The sequence below is a fragment of the Seriola dumerili genome, unplaced genomic scaffold (assembly GCF_002260705.1).
Source record: "Seriola dumerili isolate Sdu_G_001 unplaced genomic scaffold, Sdu_1.0 BDQW01000226.1, whole genome shotgun sequence".
Classification (NCBI taxonomy): domain Eukaryota; kingdom Metazoa; phylum Chordata; class Actinopteri; order Carangiformes; family Carangidae; genus Seriola; species Seriola dumerili.
Genome location: NW_019174481.1, coordinates 3,669,644 through 3,679,034, shown reverse-complemented (window position 1 = coordinate 3,679,034; position 9,391 = coordinate 3,669,644). Strand labels below are relative to the sequence as shown.

Sequence of the window (9,391 nt, the reverse complement as noted above, 5' to 3'; positions counted from 1 at the left end):
TTTGTACCTATTAGTGGGGAAAATCATTGTAATATATGGATATGTGGACATTTTACAGGCTGAATTGGTTTTATGCCATTATTTTTTAAGGTAATTTTTAATAATGTAATGATGCTTAATTTTACTTAGCAACTTCTAAGGAACATTGTTATTTTGACTTTAAAGTTTTATTTTATGTCCACCACTGGAACTTTGTCCTTGTTTACCATCTGCTGACTTTTAACAGGTTAGATCAGCTCTGAGGTTCTCATAAATCCTGGTGCTTGTAGCCTAAGAGATGTGGTAAAATGACTTTACTCCTGTGCCAATACCTTATTTCAATTCTCAGAACATCATGATCCTTCCCTCTGTCCTGCACTGATCCATCAGGTCAGAACAAGTTCAGCAGGTCTGTTTAACTATGATGTACAACACCCACATTTATCATAATTCATCCTGCACCAAAGGAATTCAAAACTAAATTAAATATGAGACTTCATTGGAACACCACACGTGACAATGCTGTGGATAGATTCCTGAACAGATTGCGAAATTCTTAGTGTCAGTGACTGTGGACATTTACCAGGTTTCCAATCTCAAATGTCTACAAAAATACAGAAGCAAACCTAAACAATTCTCTTCCTTTTTTTTTTTTTTTTTTACCTATCTTTGTTTTAACAGTCTAACTGGAATGGGGGATTGTCATCCAAAAATACACTTGCAATCTTAACTGAGATAAGAGTTTGCTGTTAGGAACTCTCAAATTTTGCTTTTTCAAGTGAATTCAGCTCACTGAGAGGAAGCAACATAACATCAGTCAAGGGATCGTACATCCTCTTCTCTGTTCTCCAGGGTAGCACAACAAGTTTCTGATCATAGACCAGCCTCTGACCTCAGTTTTCAGACGCTTTAAGGCTTAGTAAGAGAACCCGAATTCTCCTACTGTTTCAATTCAGACATGGTTTTAAAAGGCAACACCTTTGTGTGGGGAAAAAATGTATGTCAGACTCCAAGTACACAGTGTTCAAAGTAATCACAGGCCATAATTTGTTCTGGCAGGGTACAAGCTCACTTGTGAGATTTTTTTTATTAAGCTGTTGACTTTTTATGGGTGTGGTTCCCTGTGTAACAATTCAAGTCAAATAACATTAGCATGTATTGTTAAGATGTGAACAGTAGATAGGTGAAAGAAATGTATTTTATCTACTGATATTATCCCACCAAAGCATTCATTAAAAAAATACAAAATTATAGTTCTAATGTTATCGGTGGCTAAAGTGGATATTCGTGAATCTAAACTGCCAAATTATAAGCAATAATTTTTGGGATTTTGAACTAAACCAAAAAAATATCAGAAAACACATTAAGTAGCCTACTCAATAAGAAAGGTGTGTTGGGAGGAAGAAAAAAAATGCCAGTGTGTCATATTAGGAACACATAAATGCTGCTGCAATATGCAAAATAAAATCTGACTAAAGATTTCAAACAAGGAGAAGTAAGTGAAGTGTTTTAATTACACACAAATTTAAGCTGGCTTTGTGTGGCAAAGCTGCACTACATACACTAGACAGACACATCAAATTAATCAAATTGCAAGTAATGATTGCATGTGCAATATATTCCCTGAGATAAACAAACAATTGTAAGCGCAAATCTTTAAATTTCTTCAGATTTCCATCATTTCAAAGTCATCACATTCGTCTGGTGCAAATGCAAACAATAAAAGGGAATGACAGGATCTCCAAGACAATAACAAAATCACACCAAGAAGATTTGGGAAACTGGTGAGAGGTTAGTGTAACTGTAAAAATTCACACAGTGTGTCAACATTTCACTTACAACTGTTACCTTGTTAGTACTACTGATGATTATATGTTAAATTGGTAAAAAAAAATATCCTCTTTTCACATTAATGTCCATAAATGTCGCTGAGTTGACATCTACTTTCACAGTCTTATGGAAGATCAGAGGCAGATATAATAAAGACTCGCTGATGCTAACGCCTCATGCACATTACAGACGCATTCAGACCTACACTTCCACACACAGACTACAGTAAACAGATGCTGTAGTCAGGGTGTTGTGCCCAGAACAGACATGCAACAGTTTTAAGATACAACTTTTTTTTTTAAAGCACCCATCTGAGACTCTTTGATTGCTAAATTGACAACAAATGTCAAATTCATGCTAATGGTCAGGGCGTTTAGTCATCACTGTACCTGCATTGTAAGTCACAGTTTGTGAATTTTCTAAGCCAGACAACTAAATCAAAATGTGCTTCAGAAGTAAGATTGATTAAAACATTACTACAAGCCAGTGGTCCGTTATGGTCAGCTGGATCTATGAGTCTTCTCAGGTTGTGAGGTCATTAGTGGTCATGCTGGTGTTGATGCTTGTGACCGCAGTGCTCGTTTTGTCTGTGCTCCTCCTCAGTACGATCCAGCTCCAGCAGGTTCAGCATCTCCTGCACGACGGCCTGAAGGGCTCTACCCAGGTCCTGGCTGCGGTAGGGTTTTCCTAGCGGAGGCACATGAATGAAGGCAGAGCGGCCCTGCCCCAGGTACAGAGACGTGTAGTAGGTGTAGTCGCACAGATACCTAGCAGGGGCCAAAGGGTGGCTGTTAGAATATGTACAGTTTGTATTATCACATCTCTACTTTATCAAATTGATGCGAGATTAGCACAAAAGGGAAGACAGAGGGGAATACATGTGATAAAGGATGTGAGCCAGCTTAGCCTCTGGCTGTTACACCAAGGCACTTTTTAAAGTGAGATAAACTGATAAAACCATATTAATTATCGTTCAATTATTCAGTGTTAAAAAGATTAATATTTTGTCATAGTGTAGGCCTGGGAGGAAGAAATTAAACCAAATTCCACTGACAGAAAAAACAGAAGACAATATATAAAATAAACATATAAATGTATATTTATATTTATCGTCAATGTCAGATCAAACTCCTTAACCTATGCTCTTGTGGCTGCATTCAGAGCAGGCATGAAAATGGGCAATAGTCAGCTGATTGTAGGGAATCGTGTGGTTTCCCTGCATACAAAATAACACTGATGTAAAACATGTGACTATTATTATTACTGATCATGTGATTTCACACGGCTAACTATTAACAGACTTTATATACTTACATTTTATTTCTTGTATTTCCTGTCTATGTTTTATTACATGGTCACAGTAGAAAAACCTGTGGTTTTTCTACTGTGACAAGCCAAAATGTCTGCTGTGAGAAAAACTCTTTAATTAGGCTGAGATCAATACGCAGGATGAGTTTAAGAATTCCTTTACACATGTACAGAGTGTGTGCATGTGTGAATAACATCACCTACCTACCTTCCAGCATCTTTCGATATCGACACAGCCACCCCGATGTCAGAGTCATTGACCCTTTTGCAGACTGTATCCATGTCCAGGACTGAGTTGATGCACTCCGGGCCGTTCTCCATGCAACACTGGGAGGCTGGGCAGAAGCTGCAGTTATCCAGGCGTTTGTAACCCATGTTGTGGCCACACTGCTCCAGAGTGACTGTTGTAGCTAACCCAGAAACACCAACATGGACGACTAACTGCTCAGACGACCACCAAAGACAGAGTTGGCAAAGGTTAGTTAGTGGAAGAATGATTGATGGATTTTATCAATATTTCATATACAGTGTGATAGAAATGTGTGTTTAATGTACAGTATGTGTATTTCTTTGAATACCTGTGGCTGGTGCTCTCTCCACAGTGATGGCAGTAGGCTCTGAACAGCCTGGTATTCAACAGGCACCTCACACACATAGAGGTCCACTGCCTCACCCAGCCCTAATCGCTCCAGTTCCTGTGGGCGAACACACAGTAGCCTTTATACAGCCCTTGACTGCAGTTACAGACCCGCAATAAACAAAACTCCATGGTCATTAAAGGCCACATTTTGGTAAAGCTTAAAGAACAAAAACTGAAGTGACACCTTTGTTCAGTAAGGACAATCTGATCACCCATTACCTGCACTGCCACCCAGCTGGAGTTGACTGCATGCTCTCCAAAAGGCTCAAAGCCTGCAGACAAAAAACCAAAAAACAATGTACATAAATTATCAGGCAGGATTCGTCACTGCAGCAGTGGTTTAATAGTGTAGCAGGGTGAATAAAAAGTCACTGAAGATGCTTATCTGCCATGGAGAGACGTGATAAAGCTGAATATAAAAAGGACTCTAAGTCTAAAGGTTGCATCAAGTTAAACATTAATTGTAGGAGTCAAGCACATGATGCGTGCGTAATGAGTCAAGACACGGGATGTATCCTCTCTCACAGCTGACCAGTCAGGGAGATTTGTGCTTTCTGTTTCCTTCTCTCAACCAGGAGACAAAACTCTTCTCTCCTGACAGCAATATTATTGTATTATTTCATAACCGTTGTTACATATTTATAGCATAAACACAATCATTCAATCATTTTAACCAGATCAACTGTGCAGCTCAGCCACGAGCACAAAACTCTTGAGATGTAACAGTAACATAAGTAACATAAAGAAATCAATTGAGAGAGATCTGCCTCCCTCCACTCCCGTTAGCAAATAAAACCTCTCACCTGTTACTATTACTTTCTTCTTATTGGCCATTATCCCCAGTTCTTAAGACAACAATAGTCATAGATTTTAAATATGGGGATCAAATATCCCACACTGGAATCGCAGGATTGTCTGCGCTGGCTGCTGTCTTCTTCTGGTTCACTGCTCAAAGGAAATGACACACAAAACCTGAACAGATTATACTGCCATCTACTGTACGGGCATGTATCCAGCCACCACAGTTCACAGTAAGAATTGATTTTTTTTAAAGAGAGAGAGAAGAAGAATATTCAAGAAGTAGCATTGCTTAAATTTTTTTGCATGAGGAGACAGGTCTTTGTTTAGGAAGCGGCAGGAGGGAATGAAAACTGATCTTTTTAAATCCAAGATTTTTTTCTTTTTTTTTTTTTTTTTTAATGAAATAGAACATAACTGAAGCCACATGTGTATACTGACAGTGCAGAGCAAGCATCTGCAATGCATTCATAGATTAAAGGTTAGGGAAGAAGATTTAATTGAATAAAAAGCAGCCTCCCCTCTCTGAATAAGACCGGTTGAGAGTCCTCCATGAATGAACATTTAACCCCCAACCAGCTGCCCGATTGGAGCTGCTCAGTGGTGTCACTGGGCAGGTGTGAATGTATGCACTGTGGCGGCGTGAGTGCGACACAGGGCGTTGCTGAACATGTTATTCTCTCCCGGGAGAGTTCAGGTCAAAGGACACTTCTCCAGCTGAGGGGGGGGGGAGAAATTGTACGTTGCATAACCTCTGACACACTCCATTACCTGAGTTCTGCTTCATAGTTTGTTGTCATGAAGGCCGAGCTAATCTAATATCGTTTTACAGGAACAGATTTTTTTTTCATACCCGGTGCACTCTGTGGTCCACGCCCCTGGGTTGCGAAATGACTCACACATTCTGGACACTACACCCTGTGAGGCTCCAAACTGGCATAGAGGAGAAAACATCTTTTTTTTTTTTTTTTTTCTTGGAAGAATATTATGAGGTGAACGTTTCAGACAAACAAAACCGTTCTTTTATCCATGTTAGAGTCTCTAGGGTTACAGAATCAACATTGATTTATGCCTCTGAACCACATCACACACAATATCACACCTACTCCAACCACCTACACATCCTGCACTGCAGTTGCTAACAGCCTCTGCTTCTCCTTCCTCAACCCATTCACCTTTCTCTCTCTCTCTCTCACTCGCCTGCGTCACTAGCTGTGTCCGTGTTGCCATGGAAACTAATGATGCCCTCTCTGCTGTGTGGTGCTGATGCAGACAGTCTGCTGACGTCCTCGCTGTGTATGGGTGGAATAACAATATCCTACAGTAGTTTCCATCATGAAGCCAGACTCAGGGCCTTATATACTGCATAGTGGATGAACACTGTGATTGACTGTTTAAAGAATATTGTAGCAGTCATACTGTAATTCATGTTGTGAGATAATTCCTTTTTCTATTCTATTCTATTTTCTCTATTCGTCTCTTCGGTTCTATTCCATTTTCTTTTCTATTCAACTACTATTTAAATAGCATTATTATGAATGATTTCTTTCTTCATTTTGTAAAACTCTATACATATGTTTAAATGCTTTGTGTTTCATTGTTATGATGACTAAAATCTATTTTTGGAAGGCAGAGGACAGCATCCATCAGCCACAGCCGCTGAAACCATGAGAACACAGTGTGTTTGTATTTCAGCAGCCACTGGTGGACATGTCAGTACATTAACTTCTTCACATGATAAACTTTCAGTCACCAAAAACACATGGTTTCCTCATTCTACTGTCACTGTTTCCTTCCCTTTTCTCGTTTATGCTCTCTTTCCCCAGAAGAGTTTCATCTTGAGGCGTCACAACCCTTTGTTTATTTCAACTCTCTTTCTTTTAGTCTTGTTTGTATGAAGGTTGTGTAACTACTGATCCTTACAGAGCTCCAGTAAGAGGTGTTAGCATTGTAGCCTAAAGTCTGATGAATAACTCTTTGAATTGACTTTAAACTTCAACCCATAAAATCTGACTACTCCTATTCTATTCTATTCTATTCTATTCTATTCTATTCTATTCTATTCTATTCTATTCTATTCTATTCTATTCTATTCCATTCCATTCCATTCCATTCTATTATTTCTATTCTATTCTATTCCTTCTTTAATAGCTGCTTTAGCCTGAGCTGAAGGAGTATTTTCTGTAAGGCCTGTTCCTCTGTTCTTCCTTTCCTTGGCCTTCGCCTCTTACACCTTCCCCGCCCAGTCTCTGCTCTCTTTTTGGCGACCCTGAGCTTTTTTATGCTATGACATCAAACCACAATGCATTGCACTGTTTGTAGTTTACCTAGAGTCTCCATGGCAATAAAGACCGGTTCGGCCCCTTATTCAAATTGAACCGGAAACCAACGTCATTTTGGGCCAATCTCCGCGCTCTGGAGTGACATAATGGAATTTTTAGGGGTAGAAAGCGAGCGAGGTCTGGCGCTGCGCATAGCAGTCGTGCCATCAGGAAAAGACAATCTCATCCACGCGCAGGAGAGACACATCAGAGCCCCTCAGGCACAACAACAGCTGAAGTGGTCGACTCACAGAGTGGCTGATACAACACAAGAAGGAGATAAGGAAGCAGGATCATTTAAAAATAAGGATCAGCTGATTTCCTCATGTCTGGATGTGCCTGGTCAACAGTCGTTAATGCGTAACGCTCAACACTCCCTCATGTGAGGGTGTAGAATGGAAACAACCCTCTACCCAGGCACCGAGGTGAATACTCCGAGGGTTCCCAACATCTATTCCCAGACCACGATGATGAAAAAGGAAATTAATCTGAACCTGGACGACCAGAACTCCGAGCTAAAATCAAACCCGCTCCGGGATACAGACGGACTTCTCAACTCACCGGACTTAGGACTCTTGAAACTAACCTCTCCGGACCTGGAGCGCCTTATCATCCAGTCCAACGGTCTGGTCACCACCGCCACCAACAACCCGACTTCCCAGTTCCTCTACCCGAAGTCTGCCAGTGACGAGCAGGAATTCGCGGAGGGTTTCGTCAAGGCGCTGGAGGATCTTCACAAGCAGAACCAGCTGAGCGAAGCGGGCTGCGTCTCCGTGGATAGACTGGAGCTCCTCGCCTCATCCAACGCAGTCGGGTCCGCCGGGCTTCAGACGTCAGACCTTCCTGTATACACTACTTTGAACGGCTATGCGGCTAGTCCGCTCGGTGGCACCACCATCAACTACTCCACGGACACCATCCCTTTCCCGCCGCCTCCGTCTCATCTGGCCAGCGCGCAGCAACAGGCGGCCGCTGCGGCTGCTCTGTCACGACTCCATTCTGCCGGTGTGAAGGACGAGCCTCAGACGGTACCAGACATGCAGAGCTTCGGAGACAGCCCTCCCCTGTCTCCCATCGACATGGACAACCAGGAGCGCATCAAGGCGGAAAGGAAAAAGCTGCGAAACAGGATAGCCGCCTCCAAATGCCGCAAAAGAAAACTGGAGAGGATCTCTCGGCTGGAGGACAAGGTCAAGACCCTGAAAACTCAGAATACCGAGCTGGCATCCACAGCCAGCGTCCTCAGGGAGCAAGTGGCCCAGCTGAAGCAGAAGGTGATGAACCATGTCAGCAGCGGATGCCAGCTTTTACCAAACCAGGTCCAAGCTTATTAAATCCCAGCAATGGTGCTTTTCATGGATGTTTTTCCAGCTCTAAATATGGTCTGAGGACACAGGCCTGTACTTTGAGGAACATTCGCCTTTTGTAACCTAAAATCCTCATCAGAGACTTCACGTGTGGCCATTGTAAATGCACCTTCCAGATACAAGGCTGCAACTGAAAAAAACATTTGCACTGCACTGTATGGAGATGAACAGGCCTTTGATGAGAGCTGCAGGTCAACTGGAAAAAGACCAGCAGCAGGTATGAGCTGCAGCGTCCTCTGACTCATGGAACTCTGGCAGTGTTTTGCAGCCAACAGACTTATTTTGTCGCCCTAATTTTTGGGAAGCCATGTAGCAAACTGCTATCCAGTGGACTGATGTGTGATAGCATTTATCTGTGTGTAAGCTGGACAATCTCAATAAGAGTGCAACCAAACACCGGGGTGTCACCAAGTGCTGTCATCCACTGTGTAATATAATGCCTTACTTGTTTACAAGCACTTAGCAATGACAAATATATCTATTTTATTTACTGAAACATTTCTTATTTTACATATGGTCTTATTTCTAGTTGTTCCTCTTATTTTGCAAAAATGAACACTGCATGTCTTGTCGCTTTTGTGTACAGTAACCATTGTATTTTTCATTATGGTGGCTGCTGTGTAGTTCTTCAGTCACCACACTTCCATGAATGTATGTGTACGTACTGAGAAACCATATGTATCCATGTGTAATGGACTTTCAAGTCTACTTGACATTTATTAAATTCACTACATTACTACAGCTCATGTGTTTTGTTTCTTACTAAGACGAGGGGGCTCTGCTTGCTTTATTATAGTTAGAAGGAACATTTCGAGAGGATAAATGCATCATTTTAAACCTTCACATTTCTCTTTTCATGCACAGTTGACACTGTGGGTGTTGTATTAAGTGCAGTAGAGAAGCTGAACCAAACCATAGATGGTCAAACAACTCTCAGGGCAAAAGAAAACATTAATGCAGTATTATGCCCTCTGCTGGGCACAATAACATTTTCTCTACACCATTTCCGATACATCACATGTGCTCTTCTTGTAAATCAGACCTTTTGGAATAACTGTTGTACCGACGCAGAACTCCAGCATTTAGAATGTGTTTATTGATTCCTCATTTTAGCAAATCTGGCATTACAGAATTACAGCACAATTCAC

General features: G+C 41.5%; 2 protein-coding genes across 2 annotated transcripts; one reads left to right on the top strand and one right to left on the bottom strand.

Annotated features, from left to right (window-relative positions):
• Positions 1 to 1,475: 1,475 nt before the first annotated feature.
• Positions 1,476 to 4,692, bottom strand: LOC111228962 (pyroglutamyl-peptidase 1-like). Its single transcript, XM_022755090.1, has 5 exons — positions 4,561 to 4,692; positions 3,977 to 4,029; positions 3,696 to 3,812; positions 3,326 to 3,558; positions 1,476 to 2,576 (listed from the first exon to the last, which is right to left on the bottom strand). The coding sequence occupies exons 1-5, from the start codon at positions 4,589 to 4,591 to the stop codon at positions 2,348 to 2,350; spliced, it is 663 nt and encodes a 220-aa protein (XP_022610811.1). The 5' UTR covers positions 4,592 to 4,692; the 3' UTR covers positions 1,476 to 2,347.
• Positions 4,693 to 7,020: 2,328 nt separating this feature from the next.
• On the top strand, positions 7,021 to 8,984 carry LOC111228853 (transcription factor jun-D-like). Its single transcript, XM_022754944.1, has one exon. It carries the CDS (start codon positions 7,272 to 7,274, stop codon positions 8,208 to 8,210), a length of 939 nt encoding a protein of 312 aa, XP_022610665.1. The 5' UTR covers positions 7,021 to 7,271; the 3' UTR covers positions 8,211 to 8,984.
• Positions 8,985 to 9,391: the final 407 nt, after the last annotated feature.